The sequence below is a fragment of the Amblyomma maculatum genome, chromosome 5 (assembly GCF_055883805.1).
Source record: "Amblyomma maculatum isolate TAMU_Amacu chromosome 5, ASM5588380v1, whole genome shotgun sequence".
Classification (NCBI taxonomy): Eukaryota; Metazoa; Arthropoda; class Arachnida; order Ixodida; family Ixodidae; genus Amblyomma; species Amblyomma maculatum.
Genome location: NC_139348.1, coordinates 94,494,340 through 94,513,533, shown reverse-complemented (window position 1 = coordinate 94,513,533; position 19,194 = coordinate 94,494,340). Strand labels below are relative to the sequence as shown.

General features: G+C 47.2%; 2 protein-coding genes and 22 non-coding genes across 24 annotated transcripts; all 24 read right to left on the bottom strand.

The window, feature by feature from the left end:
• Positions 1 to 1,223: 1,223 nt before the first annotated feature.
• TRNAI-AAU (transfer RNA isoleucine (anticodon AAU)) lies at positions 1,224 to 1,297 on the bottom strand. Its single transcript has one exon. It is a non-coding gene; the product is annotated as a tRNA-Ile (tRNA).
• LOC146188771 (uncharacterized) lies at positions 1,288 to 6,355 on the bottom strand. The gene is made up of 2 exons (XM_084605127.1): positions 5,728 to 6,355; positions 1,288 to 1,325 (listed from the first exon to the last, which is right to left on the bottom strand). Exons 1-2 carry the CDS (start codon positions 6,353 to 6,355, stop codon positions 1,288 to 1,290), a joined length of 666 nt encoding a protein of 221 aa, XP_084461253.1.
• Positions 1,440 to 1,513, bottom strand: TRNAI-AAU (transfer RNA isoleucine (anticodon AAU)). Its single transcript has one exon. It is a non-coding gene; the product is annotated as a tRNA-Ile (tRNA).
• A 435-nt stretch (positions 6,356 to 6,790) lies between the features above and the next one.
• TRNAI-AAU (transfer RNA isoleucine (anticodon AAU)) lies at positions 6,791 to 6,864 on the bottom strand. Its single transcript has one exon. It is a non-coding gene; the product is annotated as a tRNA-Ile (tRNA).
• Positions 6,865 to 8,660: 1,796 nt separating this feature from the next.
• TRNAI-AAU (transfer RNA isoleucine (anticodon AAU)) lies at positions 8,661 to 8,734 on the bottom strand. The gene has a single exon. It is a non-coding gene; the product is annotated as a tRNA-Ile (tRNA).
• Positions 8,735 to 8,876: 142 nt separating this feature from the next.
• Positions 8,877 to 8,950, bottom strand: TRNAI-AAU (transfer RNA isoleucine (anticodon AAU)). Its single transcript has one exon. It is a non-coding gene; the product is annotated as a tRNA-Ile (tRNA).
• A 142-nt stretch (positions 8,951 to 9,092) lies between these two features.
• TRNAI-AAU (transfer RNA isoleucine (anticodon AAU)) lies at positions 9,093 to 9,166 on the bottom strand. The gene has a single exon. It is a non-coding gene; the product is annotated as a tRNA-Ile (tRNA).
• A 142-nt stretch (positions 9,167 to 9,308) lies between these two features.
• TRNAI-AAU (transfer RNA isoleucine (anticodon AAU)) lies at positions 9,309 to 9,382 on the bottom strand. Its single transcript has one exon. It is a non-coding gene; the product is annotated as a tRNA-Ile (tRNA).
• Positions 9,383 to 9,524: 142 nt separating this feature from the next.
• TRNAI-AAU (transfer RNA isoleucine (anticodon AAU)) lies at positions 9,525 to 9,598 on the bottom strand. The gene has a single exon. It is a non-coding gene; the product is annotated as a tRNA-Ile (tRNA).
• A 142-nt stretch (positions 9,599 to 9,740) lies between these two features.
• Positions 9,741 to 9,814, bottom strand: TRNAI-AAU (transfer RNA isoleucine (anticodon AAU)). Its single transcript has one exon. It is a non-coding gene; the product is annotated as a tRNA-Ile (tRNA).
• A 142-nt stretch (positions 9,815 to 9,956) lies between these two features.
• Positions 9,957 to 10,030, bottom strand: TRNAI-AAU (transfer RNA isoleucine (anticodon AAU)). Its single transcript has one exon. It is a non-coding gene; the product is annotated as a tRNA-Ile (tRNA).
• A 142-nt stretch (positions 10,031 to 10,172) lies between these two features.
• Positions 10,173 to 10,246, bottom strand: TRNAI-AAU (transfer RNA isoleucine (anticodon AAU)). The gene has a single exon. It is a non-coding gene; the product is annotated as a tRNA-Ile (tRNA).
• A 142-nt stretch (positions 10,247 to 10,388) lies between these two features.
• TRNAI-AAU (transfer RNA isoleucine (anticodon AAU)) lies at positions 10,389 to 10,462 on the bottom strand. Its single transcript has one exon. It is a non-coding gene; the product is annotated as a tRNA-Ile (tRNA).
• Positions 10,463 to 10,604: 142 nt separating this feature from the next.
• TRNAI-AAU (transfer RNA isoleucine (anticodon AAU)) lies at positions 10,605 to 10,678 on the bottom strand. The gene has a single exon. It is a non-coding gene; the product is annotated as a tRNA-Ile (tRNA).
• Positions 10,679 to 10,820: 142 nt separating this feature from the next.
• TRNAI-AAU (transfer RNA isoleucine (anticodon AAU)) lies at positions 10,821 to 10,894 on the bottom strand. Its single transcript has one exon. It is a non-coding gene; the product is annotated as a tRNA-Ile (tRNA).
• Positions 10,895 to 14,393: 3,499 nt separating this feature from the next.
• LOC146188758 (uncharacterized) lies at positions 14,394 to 15,767 on the bottom strand. The gene has a single exon (XM_084603912.1). It carries the CDS (start codon positions 15,765 to 15,767, stop codon positions 14,577 to 14,579), a length of 1,191 nt encoding a protein of 396 aa, XP_084460038.1. The 3' UTR covers positions 14,394 to 14,576.
• A 195-nt stretch (positions 15,768 to 15,962) lies between these two features.
• TRNAI-AAU (transfer RNA isoleucine (anticodon AAU)) lies at positions 15,963 to 16,036 on the bottom strand. Its single transcript has one exon. It is a non-coding gene; the product is annotated as a tRNA-Ile (tRNA).
• A 142-nt stretch (positions 16,037 to 16,178) lies between these two features.
• Positions 16,179 to 16,252, bottom strand: TRNAI-AAU (transfer RNA isoleucine (anticodon AAU)). Its single transcript has one exon. It is a non-coding gene; the product is annotated as a tRNA-Ile (tRNA).
• Positions 16,253 to 16,394: 142 nt separating this feature from the next.
• On the bottom strand, positions 16,395 to 16,469 carry TRNAI-AAU (transfer RNA isoleucine (anticodon AAU)). The gene has a single exon. It is a non-coding gene; the product is annotated as a tRNA-Ile (tRNA).
• A 142-nt stretch (positions 16,470 to 16,611) lies between these two features.
• On the bottom strand, positions 16,612 to 16,685 carry TRNAI-AAU (transfer RNA isoleucine (anticodon AAU)). The gene has a single exon. It is a non-coding gene; the product is annotated as a tRNA-Ile (tRNA).
• A 142-nt stretch (positions 16,686 to 16,827) lies between these two features.
• On the bottom strand, positions 16,828 to 16,901 carry TRNAI-AAU (transfer RNA isoleucine (anticodon AAU)). The gene has a single exon. It is a non-coding gene; the product is annotated as a tRNA-Ile (tRNA).
• Positions 16,902 to 17,043: 142 nt separating this feature from the next.
• TRNAI-AAU (transfer RNA isoleucine (anticodon AAU)) lies at positions 17,044 to 17,117 on the bottom strand. Its single transcript has one exon. It is a non-coding gene; the product is annotated as a tRNA-Ile (tRNA).
• Positions 17,118 to 17,259: 142 nt separating this feature from the next.
• Positions 17,260 to 17,333, bottom strand: TRNAI-AAU (transfer RNA isoleucine (anticodon AAU)). Its single transcript has one exon. It is a non-coding gene; the product is annotated as a tRNA-Ile (tRNA).
• Positions 17,334 to 17,475: 142 nt separating this feature from the next.
• On the bottom strand, positions 17,476 to 17,549 carry TRNAI-AAU (transfer RNA isoleucine (anticodon AAU)). Its single transcript has one exon. It is a non-coding gene; the product is annotated as a tRNA-Ile (tRNA).
• Between the last annotated feature and the right edge of the window lie 1,645 nt (positions 17,550 to 19,194).

Sequence of the window (19,194 nt, the reverse complement as noted above, 5' to 3'; positions counted from 1 at the left end):
TGGACGCTTGGCTTACGAACAGCACTGGTGTCCGAGTGGTCCTCCCCATTATCCTGTTCCATACCATTTGCCGGCTCAAGTGCCGTGCCTTCCTCATTGATAGTGAGCTCAGGTGCAGAGTCCGCTCTCCCCACATCCCTCGCAGCATTGCCGCTTTCTGCCGAGTCCACCGATGAATCCGTCTCCCGTGTCTTCGTTCGAACCTCTCCGGCACCCTTCGCCGCCTCCTCCGCCTCGACCACGTCCATTGTGAGCTCCGCCGACCGTTCCGCAGTTCCATGTCCCGCGGCCGAAGCGTACGAAAGCACACAGGCAGCCTCGTCATGTCCGTAGCGTCTACACTTTGGACAACGCGGTACCTTACATTCACGTCGAACGTGACCGGTACCGCGGCAGCGCAGGCACTGCATCGCTCGCCCAGGCACCACGACAAGGGCTAGCTCTCCGGCAACTCGCAGCTGGTGAGGCAAGTCGTCGACCTTAATGCCGGGTTTCAATTTGAGGAGCACAGTCCTCGTGGTGGACCCCTTCTCCTTGACGCCTTGAACTCTCCACCTTTCCCGGGTCACCTCGGTCACATTCCCAAACGCAGCAAAAGCCGTCCGGATGTCGTCGTCTGCCACACCGTGCAACATCCAGTGAAGTCGCAGCTTCACCTGTTGGTCTTCGGGATCAATAATGAGGCAACGGCGTCCCTTAACTTCGATTTCCTTGAAAGCCGCCAATTTCTTCGTTGCTTCGGTGCTGCTTAACGTGACCGCCCAAACATGGTTGATCTGATACGCCCCCAACGCCACAACGTCGGGGAGCGCACCAGCCTTGACCAGGGCGTCGCGGAAATCCTCGACCCTGTATGGCCTGACTCGCACATCGCCGTGCAAAAAAAGCGTGTTAAAAACAACGCGTCCGGTGGGCAAAGTTGGCAGAATAATCTGATACTCGGTATCGTCCATGTCGTCGAGCCTGTTTCCGCGGCTGGAAAGGGCCGCTATCGCCGCTCCGCTGGAGCACATGATCCTGCGACCGTTCACTACGGTGTCCGGAAGTAGAATGACGCTCTAACCAACTGAGCTAGCAGGCCAGAACTGTCCGACGGTTCGATATAATCCCTGACATTTGGAATCGAAATGGATAACGCTACAATTTGCCTCTTAGCGCTTGATGTCTCTGGGGCTCGAAACTCTATGCTTAGTTAAAACCGGGAAGGAGAAAAACAAAAAGAGTGGCCTGCACAGGGATCGTACCTACGACATTCGCGTTATTAGCACGACGCTCTAACCAACTAAGCTAGCAGGCCAGAACTGTCCGACGGTTCGATATAATCCCTGAAATTTGGAATCGAAATGGATAACGCTACAATTTGCCCCTTAGCGCTTGATGTCTCTGGGGCTCGAAACTCTATGCTTAGTTAAAACCGGGAAGGAGAAAAACAAAAAGAGTGGCCTGCGCAGGGATCGAACCTACGACCTTCGCGTTATTAGCACGACGCTCTAACCAACTGAGCTAGCAGGCCAGAACTGTCCGACGGTTCGATATAATCCCTGACATTTGGAATCGAAATGGATAACGCTACAATTTGCCTCTTAGCGCTTGATGTCTCTGGGGCTCGAAACTCTATGCTTAGTTAAAACCGGGAAGGAGAAAAACAAAAAGAGTGGCCTGCACAGGGATCGTACCTACGACCTTCGCGTTATTAGCACGACGCTCTAACCAACTGAGTTTTTTTTTTTTCTTTATTACCGACTTGGCAACTACAAAGAACGATGAAAAGTCGCATGGAATTAAAAACACAAGTCACTTTCTTACAGGTTTCTTGTGATAGAATGGATAAGGTGACATGAGCTTGTCCAAGACTGGCAGCCATTCCGGGGGTTCAGATTGCCCTCCGAAAACATCACGCGTGTACATTACACTTTCAACAAAGTATTGATGGGCTGGGTGTACGACAACATGCTCATGGCGAACATCCATCCGCGTTCTTCATATGCTGTGCATACACAAGACCATCAATAAATCACTGGGCACTTCTCCTGGCTGGGCGCATGGAAGGTAGCGTATGCCAAACGGCGTTATTGGTAAGTCCTTTTTAATAGTGCGCTGTAGCACGTCCCACAAAAAAAACCGCATCGTGACAATCAAGGAAAATATGCTCTATGGTTTCCAGCTTTTTGCAAATTAAACAGTCAGCAGACCAAGGCACGAAAAGGCCTTTGCTTTCCAGCCATGGCTTCACCGGAAGAGTGCCGGTATGCAATTGAAAAAAGAAAGATTTAGCGGACGATCTGATGGGCATTCTTTTCACTCTCTTCAACACGTCCCGCTCCGGACCCAAAGCATATACAGCGCGATAAAGAGGCACAGGTAAAAAGGTTTCCAATAAATCTTTGTACAGCCGTTTTCGCGTAACAGTACACATATACTCATTTGAAAATCTCGCCTTCACTATTTGGAAGGACGCGACAACTTCGCGAAGAAAAGCACTTAGAGCCATTGTCCCTGTAGACATAGTCGAAACTACATATTCCGGCAGTGAATCACGCAATCGCACTTGGATTACCGTTCTGAGAAAAACATCGCTTTGTTCGCGCAAAAAAAAGAACCTTGTTACAATCTGCTTTAAGTATAAATGTGACAAGCCCAGTCCACCGTTATGCACCGTATGAAAAAGATTGCATCGACTGGTACGCTCCCATGTTGAAGCCCACACAAACGTGGCAAATACCCTATGCAGTTTTTGAACAGAGATTCTTGACATAGATAACACTTGCAGCATGTAAAAAATTTTTGCAACTAGGAACATATTGCAAACAATAGCTCTTGCGAACATAGAAAGGTTATGTCCTCCCCATTTGTTTGTTTGGGTTTTCACTTGCTCAACTTCCCCGGCCCAACATTCCTTACTTTCACGGTAATGCTTTAGTGGCACACCAAGGTAATTGCCTGGCGTTGTTGTCCATTGCATACTGGAGAACAGTTCAGGCGCGTATTGCCAGTTTCCGTGCCAAAATCCTAAACACTTTGCCCAACTAATTTCACTTCCACTTGAAATGCAAAAAGCAGTGGCTTCTTTTACAACTTCTTGCACGCTCTCATGGTCAGTACAAAAAACCGCAATATCGTCCGCGTATGCCAAAACCCGAACTTCACTTTGAAAAAATCTATAACCGCGTATGTTTGGCCTTGTAAGCAATCTTAGACAGAAAGGCTCCAGATAAAGCGCAAACAAAAGGGGAGACAGAGGACAGCCCTGCCTTACTGACGACTGAACAGGTATACGATCAGTTAACTGCTTATTCACGACCAGTCTCGCTGAACAGCACTCGTAAACCATTTTCACGCCATTTGTAATCACGGAACCAGCATTGACATACTCTAAAACAGAGAACAAAATTTCATGTACCACTTTATCAAATGCTTTGTGGAGGTCTAATTGCATCATGGCTACGTGGTCATGCATCGCGTCACAACATTCGAGTACACTCCTTGCTGCGTGTATGTTAGTAAAAATGGTCCTTCCTTTTATACCGCATGTCTGATGTGGGCCTACAAGAGAAGTAATTACACGTTGGAGTCGTCGCCCTAATACTTTCATGAAAATTTTATAGTCAACATTCGTTAGACTTATAGGACGGTAAGACGCTACAGACTGAAGCTTAACATGGTCATCTGTTTTCGGGATTAGTACAATGTGTGACATTCGAAAAGACGGAGGAGGTACGTTCTTTTCGTAGCATTCACTAATAACTCTTTCCAGTAAAACAGCCATTTCAGTTGGAAAGGCCTTGTAAATGGCAGCACCAAGACCATCTGGTCCGGGTGACTTATTGGAATTTAATTCCCCGATAGCGGCCTCAATTTCCACGGCAGTAATACTTGCTTCAAGTGTCTGCGCCACTTCGTCTTCTACTCTTGACATCAGCGACAGAAAGTCTTTCCTGAAGCGTTCAATGTCCGGTGTTTTCAGGCTAAACAATTCGCTGTAAAATTCTACAAACGCCCGTTCAATCGTTTTTTTTTCCGAGGTAACTACGTTCTGATAGCAGATTTATTTTATCTCTTTTGACACTGCGTACCTTTTTTCGTCACTAAGTGCCCTTTTCGTGGGCGTCTCTCCGAGCCACAATTTTTCGCCGCGTGCCCTTATCACTGCACCGCGATACTTCTCTTCGTCTATCACCTCAAGTTTGGTTTTTATCTTTTTAATATCTTGGGCGAACAAGCCGGGCTTAACGCTCTCCATGCTAAGCATGTATTCAAGTGTGCTACAAAGTTCTTTTTCTTGTTCTCTTTCTTTACGTCGGAGAGTGCATGCTCGGTCAATAGCAGCTATCTTTATCTCGCACTTAAACTGCTCCCATGCTTGTATAAAATTAGAGTCATTTTGTAACATATGCTTAATATATTCTTTAACTTTAGTGGTAAACTCTTCATCCAGCAGCAGTTTTTCATTAAATTTCCATAGCTCCCAATTGAACTTTGTTGCCTTACTTTTCATGCCTAGAGTAATCATTACGAGGGAGTGGTCACTAAAGCTCATGGGAAGTGTTTCATATTCCGAGCACAAGGGCACACAATCAATGGGAACATATATTCGGTCCAACCTTGCATGACAGCTACCTTGAAAGTGCGTGAACTTTGCTTGGCCTTCATGCGTCATTATACAGCCAGCATCTTCAAGCTCTGCCTCAATAACAATGTCAATAAGTAACTCTGCACTCTTGTCACGAAGGACACGGTCTGTTGTTCTATCTTCCGGTCTACAGACACAGTTGAAGTCTCCAAGCAGGAGAACACGCCTCTCATGTATTAGGAAGGATTTCATATAGTGAAAAAACTCTTCCCGCTCAAACGTTCTAGTCGGCGCATAAACGCAAATCACTCTCCAGTCCAATCCAGAAAAACTGAAATCACATATCAAAAGCCGACCACTCTCACACGAGAACACAGACTGCACACACTCTATGCAATTTCGAATGAAGATGACACATCCCCCCGATCTTCCAACCGCATGACAAACGCAAACACTATATCTAGAACGATATATTTCAGCCATTTTCTCTGTTTGTTGTTCGCTTTCCATTTTGCTCTCTTGAACTGCTAGCACATCAATTTCATTTTCCAGCAGAATGCGGTTCAGCTGCAGTTGTCTCCGACGCGTTGACAGCCCCCTCACATTTAGCGTGGCTACGCGCAAGCTAGTGGTTAAATTGGTCGCCATCTCAAGAAATTATAAATCGCGAAACATATATCACTCACATCGCTTTTGCAGAAAGACAGCATTGCGGTTGATCTGTTGCATGGGATGACCATTCTTCCTTTTTGGCGAGTCTGTCCGTCGTTCCAAGCGCTGCTCCCGATCATGGACCGGGCTTGTAACGTCTCGACCGGAAAGGGTACCCCCGCTATGGCGGAGGCACAGGTGACACAGTTCTCCGGTCTGGGGGCACGTTTGGCCTTGGCTTGAAGGACGCCCGGCGAAGGGGGGCCGCCTTCAGTGGAGGCTGTCCGCTTCCGCTCCTCCTTGGGTTGAATCCTCGTTGTCACTGTCTTCGTGCACCCGCTTCACAGGCAAGGTAGAAGCAGCTGGCATCTCAGCTTCAGTGTCCCCCTGTACCTCACTGTGTTGCGTAGCCGAAGCTGGGCTTGCAGCACTGGCATTGCCGTCTTCTTTCGTGGGTGTCTCGGTCCCAGCAACATTCAGCAACGGAACAATCACATCTGACTCACAGTGCTCTTTAAGGGCAGGGGTCTTCTCAGAGGATTGTTCTTTCTGCACTGCATCCTCAGTGGTTCCACTGCTAGCTTCCTCGGCGTCCACTGCGTCCATCAAGTGCTCGCCTGCCACTTGACTCGGCACGGGGCCTGCAACGTTAGCATACGTGCGCACACACTGCGACTCGTCATGGCCGTAGCGACGACACAGCCCGCAGCGCGGCACACGACAATCCCGACGTATATGTCCTTTCCCCCGGCACCGGAGGCAAAGCGGGGCTCTGCCTGGGACGTGGACGAGTGCGACGTCCTCGGCGACCCGAAGCTGATGCGGCAGGTCCTCAATGGTTACGCCCACTTTTAGCTTCAGCGTGACCGTTCGAGTCGTTGAGGCCTTGTCGACACACCCTTGCACTTTCCACTTTTCTCTTGATATTTCGGTAACTTTTCCAAAAGCCGCCAACGCCGCTCGCACGTCATCGTCGTGCACGCCGTGAAGCAGCCAGAAAAGTTTTAACCTGATGCCTTGGTTACAGGGGTCAATGACCACGCATCGGTGCTCCTTCACTTCGAAAGCTTCGGCTTGCAAAATCTTCGTTTTGTCCTCTTCAACTTTAAACGTTACCGCCCATACGTGATTCATTTGATATGCCCCGAGGGCAACCACTTCCGGCAAAAGTGAAAGACGAGCGAGGGAGTCTCGAAAGTGCTCCACCCGGTACGGCCTGGCTTTTATGTCGCCATGCAAAAAAACAGTATGCAAAACACTCGAACCTGTAGGCAGATGCGGTAGAACCAGTTAATAATCCTTGGCAGGCCTTTCCATACTCCTGATACCACGGCCCAGCTGGGCCGCTGAATCCGCTCCTTGGGAGCCCATGATGAACACGTCCGTCACGCTCGGTGGCCGGAAGTAGAATGCTGAGCTAGCATGCCAGAACTGTCCGACGGGTCGATATAATCCCTGACATTTGGAATCGAAATGAATAAAGCTATAATTTGCCCTTTAGCGCCTGATGTCTGTGGGGCTCGAAACTCTATGCTTAGTTAAAACCGTGAAGGAGAAAAGCAAGAAGAGTGGCCTGCGCAGGGATCGAACCTACGACCTTCGCGTTATTAGCACGACGCTCTAACCAACTGAGCTCGCAGGCCAGTTTTTTTTTCTTTATTGCATGGAAAAACTTCCGTAAAAAGGAACAACTCCACTTACTTAAACATGTCCATGTCTAAAGTTACCGGGCTGCTTAATACGAGCCCGTCATATCCTCAGCCCGACAATGCACAATCATCAGAACATCAAAAGTCTGGGAGACATACACATGCGTCTAGATACGGCATCCAGTTTGGAGGTTCTTCACGTGCAGCATATACACTTCTCACCAAAGCACACTGCTCCCGAAACACGGATTTCGACGATCTTGGTGGCTCTGCATGCCTGTCGATTATGCGGCTTTTCCAAAGGCTGAACAGTCCCATCAACACAAATAGATCGTAAGGCACGACAGAGTTTTTGTCAGGAGGCAAAAATCTAATTGTATAAGGCGTAATTTCAATGTCCTTTTTAAGAGTTCTTTGTAGTATGTCCCAAAAGAACATAGCATCACGGCACAGAATCAAGCAATGATCAATTGTCTCAGGCACGTTACAGAGACGACAATTTACCGACCAGGGCACAAACATCTCCTTATTGTGAAGAAATGTCTTGACAGGCAACGTCGCTGTATGTAATTTGAAAAAGAACGTTTTTGCAGCTGCCTGAATGCACATTTGCCTAACACGCTTTAGAACAGTGGTGTCCAAAAACCCCAGATAAGGCTGCCGATACAACGGTGTAGGGAACAAAGACTCAGTGAGAGCCTGGGTCATCTGCTTTCTCGAGAGGCTATACAGGTAATCTACAGAGAAACGCACAGTGAGAAAATTGAAAGTGTCAGCAACCTCCTTAAGGAATCCCCATAAACGCCCCTCACGAGCCTGCCCAGTTGGTGCGAATAAGTAAGGCAAATGTGGACTAAGGCGCCTAATGAGCACAGTTACAAGAAACGGATGGTTTGCCGATTTGAAAAAGAAAAAACGGGAGACAAGTTGATGCACAAACAAGTGAACAAGGCCCACTCCACCAGACTCTAAGGGAAGAAACAAGTTGTCACGCCGCATGGGCTCCCATTGAGAGCGCCACACAAATGTTGCAAATATTCTGTGTATAACTTGTACTTTGCTCCTCGCACAATGCAGGACTTGAAGGACATACGCAAGCTTTGCAAACAAAAATATGTTACAGACCTGTGCCCTAGCAAACACTGAGAGTTCCCTACCCATCCAAGCCTGCGTTTGTCGCCGCATAGGTACGATTTGTGAATCCCAGTAGGCTGCGCTGTTACGAACTTGGTTCAGCGGAACCCCTAGGTACTGAAGAGGACTACAGTCCCAGCATATGCCTCCAAACTGGCTTGGTCTAGTGCCCCAGTGTCCCAACCAAAAACCTTTGGATTTATCTAAATTAAGGGCCGCGCCTGATACATCGCAGAACTGTTCAGTCAAGTGTAAAGCCTCAAGTACACTCTTTTTGTCAGAACAAAAGATGGCGATATCGTCCGCGTAAGCTAAAATCTTAACTTCACATTGAGCCAGACAGAAACCACGGATGGCTCCACTGTTAATTATACTGAGACAGAGGGGTTCCAGATATAAGCCAAACAACAGTGGAGACAGTGGACATCCTTGACGAACAGATGATTCCAGTGGTATTGGTTTCGATAGCACCTGATTAACAATTAGTCTTGTATACGAGTATAGCTAGCAGGCCAGAACTGTCCGGCAGGTCGATATAATCCCTGACATTTGGAATCGAAATGAATAACGCTATAATTTGCTCTTTAGCGCCTGATGTCTCTGGGGCTCGAAACTCTATGCTTAGTTAAAACCGTGAAGGAGAAAAACAAAAAGAGTGGCCTGCGCAGGGATCAAACCTACGACCTTCGCGTTATTAGCACGACGCTCTAACCAACTGAGCTAGCAGGCCAGAACTGTCCGACGGTTCGATATAATCCCTGACATTTGGAATCGAAATGGATAACGCTATAATTTGCTCTTTAGCGCTTGATGTCTCTGGGGCTCGAAACTCTATGCTTAGTTAAAACCGGGAAGGAGAAAAACAAAAAGAGTGGCCTGCGCACGGATCGAACCTACGACCTTCGCGTTATTAGCACGACGCTCTAACCAACTGAGCTAGCAGGCCAGAACTGTCCGGCAGGTCGATATAATCCCTGACATTTGGAATCGAAATGAATAAAGCTATAATTTGCCCTTTAGCGCTTGATGTCTCTGGGGCTCGAAACTCTATGCTTAGTTAAAACCGGGAAGGAGAAAAACAAAAAGAGTGGCCTGCGCAAGGATCGAACCTACGACCTTCGCGTTATTAGCACGACGCTCTAACCAACTGAGCTAGCAGGCCAGAACTGTCCGGCAGGTCGATATAATCCCTGACATTTGGAATCGAAATGAATAACGCTATAATTTGCTCTTTAGCGCCTGATGTCTCTGGGGCTCGAAACTCTATGCTTAGTTAAAACCGTGAAGGAGAAAAACAAAAAGAGTGGCCTGCGCAGGGATCAAACCTACGACCTTCGCGTTATTAGCACGACGCTCTAACCAACTGAGCTAGCAGGCCAGAACTGTCCGACGGTTCGATATAATCCCTGACATTTGGAATCGAAATGAATAACGCTATAATTTGCTCTTTAGCGCCTGATGTCTCTGGGGCTCGAAACTCTATGCTTAGTTAAAACCGTGAAGGAGAAAAACAAAAAGAGTGGCCTGCGCAGGGATCAAACCTACGACCTTCGCGTTATTAGCACGACGCTCTAACCAACTGAGCTAGCAGGCCAGAACTGTCCGACGGTTCGATATAATCCCTGACATTTGGAATCGAAATGGATAACTCTATAATTTGCCCTTTAGCGCTTGATGTCTCTGGGGCTCGAAACTCTATGCTTAGTTAAAACCGGGAAGGAGAAAAACAAAAAGAGTGGCCTGCGCAGGGATCGAACCTACGACCTTCGCGTTATTAGCACGACGCTCTAACCAACTGAGCTAGCAGGCCAGAACTGTCCGGCAGGTCGATATAATTCCTGACATTTGGAATCGAAATGAATAAAGCTATAATTTGCCCTTTAGCGCTTGATGTCTCTGGGGCTCGAAACTCTATGCTTAGTTAAAACCGGGAAGGAGAAAAACAAAAAGAGTGGCCTGCGCAAGGATCGAACCTACGACCTTCGCGTTATTAGCACGACGCTCTAACCAACTGAGCTAGCAGGCCAGAACTGTCCGGCAGGTCGATATAATCCCTGACATTTGGAATCGAAATGAATAAAGCTATAATTTGCCCTTTAGCGTTTGATGTCTCTGGGGCTCGAAACTCTATGCTTAGTTAAAACCGGGAAGGAGAAAAACAAAAAGAGTGGCCTGCGCAGGGATCGAACCTACGACCTTCGCGTTATTAGCACGACGCTCTAACCAACTGAGCTAGCAGGCCAGAACTGTCCGGCAGGTCGATATAATCCCTGACATTTGGAATCGAAATGAATAACGCTATAATTTGCTCTTTAGCGCCTGATGTCTCTGGGGCTCGAAACTCTATGCTTAGTTAAAACCGTGAAGGAGAAAAACAAAAAGAGTGGCCTGCGCAGGGATCAAACCTACGACCTTCGCGTTATTAGCACGACGCTCTAACCAACTGAGCTAGCAGGCCAGAACTGTCCGACGGTTCGATATAATCCCTGACATTTGGAATCGAAATGGATAACTCTATAATTTGCCCTTTAGCGCTTGATGTCTCTGGGGCTCGAAACTCTATGCTTAGTTAAAACCGGGAAGGAGAAAAACAAAAAGAGTGGCCTGCGCAAGGATCGAACCTACGACCTTCGCGTTATTAGCACGACGCTCTAACCAACTGAGCTAGCAGGCCAGAACTGTCCTACGGTTCGATATAATCCCTGACATTTGGAATCGAAATGAATAAAGCTATAATTTGCTCTTTAGCGCTTGATGTCTCTGGGGCTCGAAACTCTATGCTTAGTTAAAACCGGGAAGGAGAAAAACAAAAAGAGTGGTCTGCGCAGGGATCGAACCTACGACCTTCGCGTTATTAGCACGACGCTCTAACCAACTGAGCTAGCAGGCCTTTTTTTTTTTCTTTATTACCGACTTGGCAACTACAAAGAACGATGAAAAGTCGCATGGAATTAAAAACACAAGTCACTTTCTTACAGGTTTCTTGTGATAGAATGGCTAAGGTGACATGAGCTTGTCCAAGACTGGCAGCCATTCCGGGGGTTCAGATTGCCCTCCGAAAACATCACGCGTGTACATTACACTTTCAACAAAGTATTGATGGGCTGGGTGTACGACAACATGCTCATGGCGAACATCCATCCGCGTTCTCCATATGCTGTGCATACACAAGACCATCAATAAATCACTGGGCACTTCTCCTGGCTGGGCGCATGGAAGGTAGCGTATGCCAAACGGCGTTATTGGTAAGTCCTTTTTAATAGTGCGCTGTAGCACGTCCCACAAAAAAAACCGCATCGTGACAATCAAGGAAAATATGCTCTATGGTTTCCAGCTTTTTGCAAATTAAACAGTCAGCAGACCAAGGCACGAAAAGGCCTTTGCTTTCCAGCCATGGCTTCACCGGAAGAGTGCCGGTATGCAATTGAAAAAAGAAAGATTTAGCGGACGATCTGATGGGCATTCTTTTCACTCTCTTCAACACGTCCCGCTCCGGACCCAAAGCATATACAGCGCGATAAAGAGGCACAGGTAAAAAGGTTTCCAATAAATCTTTGTACAGCCGTTTTCGCGTAACAGTACACATATACTCATTTGAAAATCTCGCCTTCACTATTTGGAAGGACGCGACAACTTCGCGAAGAAAAGCACTTAGAGCCATTGTCCCTGTAGACATAGTCGAAACTACATATTCCGGCAGTGAATCACGCAATCGCACTTGGATTACCGTTCTAAGAAAAACATCGCTTTGTTCGCGCAAAAAAAAGAACCTTGTTACAATCTGCTTTAAGTATAAATGTGACAAGCCCAGTCCACCGTTATGCACCGTATGAAAAAGATTGCATCGACTGGTACGCTCCCATGTTGAAGCCCACACAAACGTGGCAAATACCCTATGCAGTTTTTGAACAGAGATTCTTGACATAGATAACACTTGCAGCATGTAAAAAATTTTTGCAACTAGGAACATATTGCAAACGGTAGCTCTTGCGAACATAGAAAAGTTATGTCCTCCCCATTTGTTTGTTTGGGTTTTCACTTGCTCAACTTCACCGGCCCAACATTCCTTGCTTTCACGGTAGTGCTTTAGTGGCACACCAAGGTAATTGCCTGGCGTTATTGTCCATTGCATACTGGAGAACAGTTCAGGCGCGTATTGCCAGTTTCCGTGCCAAAATCCTAAACACTTTGGCCAACTAATTTCACTTCCACTTGCAGTGCAAAAGGCAGTGGCTTCTTTTACAACTTCTTGCACGCTCTCATGGTCAGTACAAAAAACCGCAATATCGTCCGCGTATGCCAAAACCCGAACTTCACTTTGAAAAAATCTATAACCGCGTATGTTTGGCCTTGTAAGCAATCTTAGACAGAAAGGCTCCAGATAAAGCGCAAACAAAAGGGGAGACAGAGGACAGCCCTGCCTTACTGACGACTAAACAGGTATACGATCAGTTAACTGCTTATTCACGACCAGTCTCGCTGAACAGCACTCGTAAACCATTTTCACGCCCTTTGTAATCACGGAACCAGCATTGACATACTCTAAAACAGAGAACAAAATTTCATGTACCACTTTATCAAATGCTTTGTGGAGGTCTAATTGCATCATGGCTACGTGGTCATGCATCGCGTCACAACATTCGAGTACACTCCTTGCTGCGTGTATGTTAGTAAAAATGGTCCTTCCTTTTATACCGCATGTCTGATGTGGGCCTACAAGAGAAGTAATTACACTTTGGAGTCGTCGTCCTAATACTTTCATGTAAATTTTATAGTCAACATTCGTTAGACTTATAGGACGGTAAGACGCTACAGACTGAAGCTTAACATGGTCATCTGTTTTCGGGATTAGTACAATGTGTGACATTCGAAAAGACGGAGGAGGTACGTTCTTTTCGTAGCATTCACTAATAACTCTTTCCAGTAAAACAGCCATTTCAGTTGGAAAGGCCTTGTATATGGCAGCACCAAGACCATCTGGTCCGGGTGACTTATTGGAATTTAATTCCCCGATAGCGGCCTCAATTTCCTCGGAAGTAATACTTGCTTCAAGTGTCTGCGCCACTTCGTCTTCTACTCTTGGCATCAGCGAAAGAAAGTCTTTTCTGAAGCGTTCAATGTCCGGTGTTTTCAGGCTAAACAATCCGCTGTAAAATTCTACAAACGCCCGTTCAATCGTTTTTTTTTCCGAGGTAACTACGTTCTGATAGCAGATTTCTTTTATCTCTTTTGACACTGCGTACCTTTTTTCGTCACTAAGTGCCCTTTTCGTGGGCGTCTCTCCAAGCCACAATTTTTCGCTGCGTGCCCTTATCACCGCACCGCGATACTTCTCTTCGTCTATCACCTCAAGTTTGGTTTTTATCTTTTTTATATCTTGGGCGAACAAGCCAGGCTTAACGCTCTCCATGCTAAGCATGTATTCAAGTGTGCTACGAAGTTCTTTTTCTTGTTCTCTTTCTTTACGTCGGAGAGTGCATGCTCGGTCAATAGCAGCTATCTTTATCTCGCACTTAAACTGCTCCCATGCTTGTATAAAATTAGAGTCATTTTGTAACATATGCCTAATATATTCTTTAACTTTAGTGGTAAACTCTTCATCCAGCAGCAGTTTTTCATTAAATTTCCATAGCTCCCAATTGAACTTTGTTGCCTTACTTTTCGTGCCTAGAGTAATCATTACGAGGGAGTGGTCACTAAAGCTCATGGGAAGTGTTTCATATTCCGATCGCAAGGGCACACAATCAATGGGAACATATATTCGGTCCAACCTTGCATGACAGCTACCTTGAAAGTGCGTGAACTTTGCTTGGCCTTCATGCGTCATTATACAGCCAGCATCTTCAAGCTCTGCCTCAATAACAATGTCAATAAGTAACTCTGCACTCTTGTCACGAAGGACACGGTCTGTTGTTCTATCTTCCGGTCTACAGACACAGTTGAAGTCTCCAAGCAGGAGAACACGCCTCTCATGTATTAGGAAGGATTTCATATAGCGAAAAAACTCTTCCCGCTCAAACGTTCTAGTCGGCGCATAAACGCAGATCACTCTCCAGTCCAATCCATAAAAACTGAAATCACATATCAATAGCCGCCCACTCTCACACGAGAACACAGACTGCACACACTCTATGCAATTTCGAATGAAAATGACACATCCCCCCGATCTTCCAACCGCATGACAAACGCAAACACTATATCTAGAACGATATATTTCAGCCATTTTCTCTGTTTGTTGTTCGCTTTCCATTTTGCTCTCTTGAACTGCTAGCACATCAATTTCATTTTCCAGCAGAATGCGGTTAAGCTGCAGTTGTCTCCGACGCGTTGACAGCCCCCTCACATTTAGCGTGGCTACGCGCAAGCTAGTGTTTAAATTCATCGCCATCTCAAGAAATTATATATCGCGAAACATATATCACTCACATCGCTTTTGCAGAGAGACAGCATTGCGGTTGATCTGTTGCACGGGATGACCATTCTTCCTTTTTGGCGAGTCCGTCCGTCGTTCCAAGCGCTACTCCCGATCATGGACCGGGCTTGTACCGTCTCGACCGGAAAGGGTACCCCCGTTATGGCGGAGGCACAGGTGACACAGTTCTCCGGTCTGGGGGCACGTTTGGCCTTGGCTTGAAGGACGCCCGGCGAAGGGGGGCTGCCTTCAGTGGAGGCTGTCCGCTTTCCGCTCCTCCTTGGGTTGATTCCTCGTTGACACTGTCTTCGTGCACCCGCTTCACAGGCAAGGTAGAAGCAGCTGGCATCTCAGCTTCAGTGTCCCCCTGTTCCTCAATGTGTTGCGTAGCCGACGCTGGGCTTGCTGCACTGGCATTGCCGTTTTCTTTCGTGGGTGTCTCGGTCCCAGCGACATTCGGCAACGGAACTATCAACTCTGATTCACAGTGTTCTTTAGGGGCAGGGGTCTTCTCAGAGGACTGTCCGTTCTGTTCTGCCTCCTCAGTGATTCCACTGCTCGCTTCCTCGGCGTCCACTGCGTCCATCAAGTGCTCGCCTGCCACTTCACTCGGCACGGGGCCTGCAACGTTGGCATACGTGCGCACACACTGCGACTCGTCATGGCCGTAGCGACGACACAGCCCGCAGCGCGGCACACGACACTCACGACGTATATGTCCTTTCCCGCGGCACCGGAGGCAAAGCGGGGCTCTGCCTGGGACGTGGACGAGTGCGACGTCCTCGGCGACCCGAAGCTGATGCGGCAGGTCCTCGATGGTAACGCCCACTTTGAGCTTCAGCGTGACCGTTCGTGTCGTTGAAGCCTTGTCGACACAACCTTGCACTCTCCACTTATCTCTTGAAATTTCCGTAACTTTTCCAAAAGCTGCCAACGCCGCTCGCACGTCATCGTCTTGCACGCCGTGAAGCAGCCAGAAAAGCTTCAACCTGATGCCTTGGTTACAGGGGTCAATGACCACGCAGCGGTGCTCCTTCACTTCAATAGCTTGGGCTTCCAAAATCTTCGCTTTCGCCTCTTCACCTTTTAACGTTACCGCCCACACGTGATTCATTTGGTATGCCCCGAGGGCAACCACTTCCGGCAGCAGTGAAAGACGAGCGAGGGAGTCTCGAAAGTGCTCCACCCGGTACGGCCTGGCTTTTATGTCGCCATGCAAAAAAACAGTATGTAAAACACTCGAACCTGTAGGCAGATGCGGTAGAACCAGTTCATAATCCTTGGTAGGCCTTTCCGTGCTCCTGATACCACGGCCCAGCTGGGCCGCTGAATCCGCTCCTTGGGAGCCCATGATACACACGTCCGTCACGCTCGGTGGCCGGAAGTCAACTGAGCTAGCAGGCCAGAACTGTCCAACGGTTCGATATAATCCCTGACATTTGGAATCGAAATGGATAACGCTATAATATGCCCTTTAGCGCTTGATGTCTCTGGGGCTCGAAACTCTATGCTTAGTTAAAAACGGGAAGGAGAAAAACAAAAAGAGTGGCCTGCGCAAGGATCGAACCTACGACCTTCGCGTTATTAGCACGACGTTCTAACCAACTGAGCTAGCAGGCCAGAACTGTCCGACGGTTCGATATAATCCTTGACATTTGGAATCGAAATGGATAACGCTATAATTTGCCCTTTAGCGCTTGATGTCTCTGGGGCTCGAAACTCTATGCTTAGTTAAAAACGGGAAGGAGAAAAACAAAAAGAGTGGCCTGCGCAAGGATCGAACCTACGACCTTCGCGTTATTAGCACGACGTTCCAACCAACTGAGCTAGCAGGCCAGAACTGTCCGACGGTTCGATATAATCCCTGACATTTGGAATCGAAATGGATAACGCTATAATTTGCCCTTTAGCGCTTGATGTCTCTGGGGCTCGAAACTCTATGCTTAGTTAAAAACCGGAAGGAGAAAAACAAAAAGAGTGGCCTGCGCAGGGATCGAACCCTACGACCTTCGCGTTATTAGCACGACGCTCTAGCCAACTGAGCTAGCAGGCCAGAACTGTCCGACGGTTCGATATAATCCCTGACATTTGGAATCGAAATGAATAAAGCTATAATTTGCTCTTTAGCGCTTGATGTGTCTGGGGCTCGAAACTCTATGCTTAGTTAAAACCGGGAAGGAGAAAAACAAAAAGAGTGGCCTGCGCAGGGATCGAACCTACGACCTTCGCGTTATTAGCACGACGCTCTAACCAACTGAGCTAGCAGGCCAGAACTGTCCGACGGTTCGATATAATCCCTGACATTTGGAATCGAAATGGATAACGCTATAATTTGCCCTTTAGCGCTTGATGTCTCTGGGGCTCGAAACTCTATGCTTAGGTAAAAACGGGAAGGAGAAAAACAAAAAGAGTGGCCTGCGCAGGGATCGAACCTACGACCTTCGCGTTATTAGCACGACGCTCTAACCAACTGAGCTAGCAGGCCAGAACTGTCCGACGGTTCGATATAATCCCTGACATTTGGAATCGAAATGGATAACGCTATAATTTGCCCTTTAGCGCTTGATGTGCCTGGGGCTCGAAACTCTATGCTTAGTTAAAAACGGGAAGGAGAAAAACAAAAAGAGTTGCCTGCGCAAGGATCGAACCTACGACCTTCGCGTTATTAGCACGACGCTCTAACCAACTGAGCTAGCAGGCCAGAACTGTCCGACGGTTCGATATAATCCCTGACATTTGGAATCGAAATGGATAACGCTATAATTTGCCCTTTAGCGCTTGATTTCTCTGGGGCTCGAAACTCTATGCTTAGTTAAAACCGGGAAGGAGAAAAACAAAAAGAGTGGCCTGCGCAGGGCTCTAACCTACGACCTTCGCGTTATTAGCACGACGCTCTAACCAACTGAGCTAGCAGGCCAGAACTGTCCGACGGTTCGATATAATCCCTGACATTTGGAATCGAAATGGATAACGCTATAATTTGCCCTTTAGCGCTTGATGTCTCTGGGGCTCGAAACTCTATGCTTAGTTAAAACCGGGAAGGAGAAAAACAAAAAGAGTGGCCTGCGCAGGGATCGAACCTACGACCTTCGCGTTATTAGCACGACGCTCTAACCAACTGAGCTAGCAGGCTTTTTTTTTTCTCTATTGCCGTGAAACAGAAAACAAAAATACACATGATAAAACACGTCAACTACACTTGAGCTAACGCGTACGCGGCTAAAATCTTTTCATGTTCACCAACTCATCAAACAGAGAATGCCATTGTGGCGGATCCTGCTGCATCCTGAAAGATTCGCGTATATACACCGCACTTTCAATGAAGTTTTCACGCGCAGATCGTGTATTTATATCTGCGTGACGCACCTGCATTCGTGTTTTCCACAAACTATGGAGACCAAGAAGCATAACTAAATCATAAGGTGCATCATCGTTCTGCACTGGTAGGAATCTGATTCCGTACGGAGTTAGGGGAAGTTTCTTTTTTAATTGTCCTTTGGAGGACGTCCCACAGAAAACAGCATCTCAACACTGTAAGAAGACGTGTTCAATTGTCTCCGGTTTTTTGCACAACAGGCAATTTGTTGTCCATGGGACGAAGATACCTTTTTCATTCAGCCAGGTTTTAACAGGGAGCGTATTAGAGTGAAGTTTGAAAAGGAACGTTTTAGCAGATGGCCTCACGGGCATCTTCTTGACTCTTTTCAAAACATCCTGCCCTGGGCCTCCACAGTGTAATGCCCTGTAAAAAGGCACCGGCAGCATCACGTCAATGAGGTCTTTATACAGTTTTTTTCTGGGAACATTGAAAAGGTAATCAAAAGAAAACTACACTTCCAGCAACTTGCACGAAAAAACAACTTCCCGCAGGTAGCCAGTCACAGTACCAGGCATGCTTTCACATGACACAATCCATTCAGGGAGCAGCCTCTGCAATCGCACTTGCATCACAGTTCTTAGAAAGGTATCTTTTTGATCACGCAGGAATATAAATCGCGAAACCACTTGTCGCAAGAACAAATTGGCAAGGCCAAGCCCGCCCCTTTTAACAGAAATAAACAAATTCGTCCGGGCGGTTTTTTCCCATGTGGATGCCCAAATAAAAACAGCAAAAACGCGGTGCATTTTCTGAATTGAGGTTCGTGAGACACACAACACATTCATGAGGTACCACAGCCTTGAAATAAGAAAAACATTGCAAATGGAAGCGCGCGAAAACATTGAGAGTTGCCTTCCTTGCCACGCATCCGCTTTTTCTTTCGCTCTGGATGTTTCTTCCATCCAGTGCATGTTGGCATCTCGATAACAATCTAAAGGCACGCCTAGATATCGCGTTGGGAGAGCAGACCATCGCAGCTTACAGAAGAAATCAGGTGTCACGTCCCAATCACCGTGCCAAAACCCAGAGCTTTTCTCCCAATTGATCTTACATCCGGTTTGATCACAAAATGTTTGGACGACACCCGTAACTTCACAGATGCTCTTTCTAGTTGCACAAAACACTGCTATGTCATCAGCATATGCCAGCATTTTCACGTGTGCTGATTGCAGCTTGAACCCTAAAATGCGATCGCTATCAATGATAGCCAAGCAAAGTGGCTCTAAATACAGTGCAAAAAGCAGGGGTGAGAGCGGGCAGCCCTGCCTTACCGATGAACGTACTGCGATGCTGTCAGTCAGTTCACCATTCACTATAATACGGGTCGTGCAGTTCGCGTAAGCCATTTTAACACCCTCCACTATGACTTTTCCAAGGTTAGAATGCTCCAAAATGGAAA

Bases quoted from the DNA above. Each gene is read 5' to 3' on its own strand.
- LOC146188771 (XM_084605127.1), bottom strand. From the start codon at position 6,355: ATGAATCACGTATGGGCGGTAACGTTTAAAGTTGAAGAGGACAAAACG. The intron at 1,326-5,727 runs GTGAGTCAGATG...TCCAAATTTCAG, and splicing joins CCCTGCCCTTAAAGAGCACT to GGATTATATCGAACCGTCGG.
- LOC146188758 (XM_084603912.1), bottom strand. From the start codon at position 15,767: ATGGGCTCCCAAGGAGCGGATTCAGCGGCCCAGCTGGGCCGTGGTATC.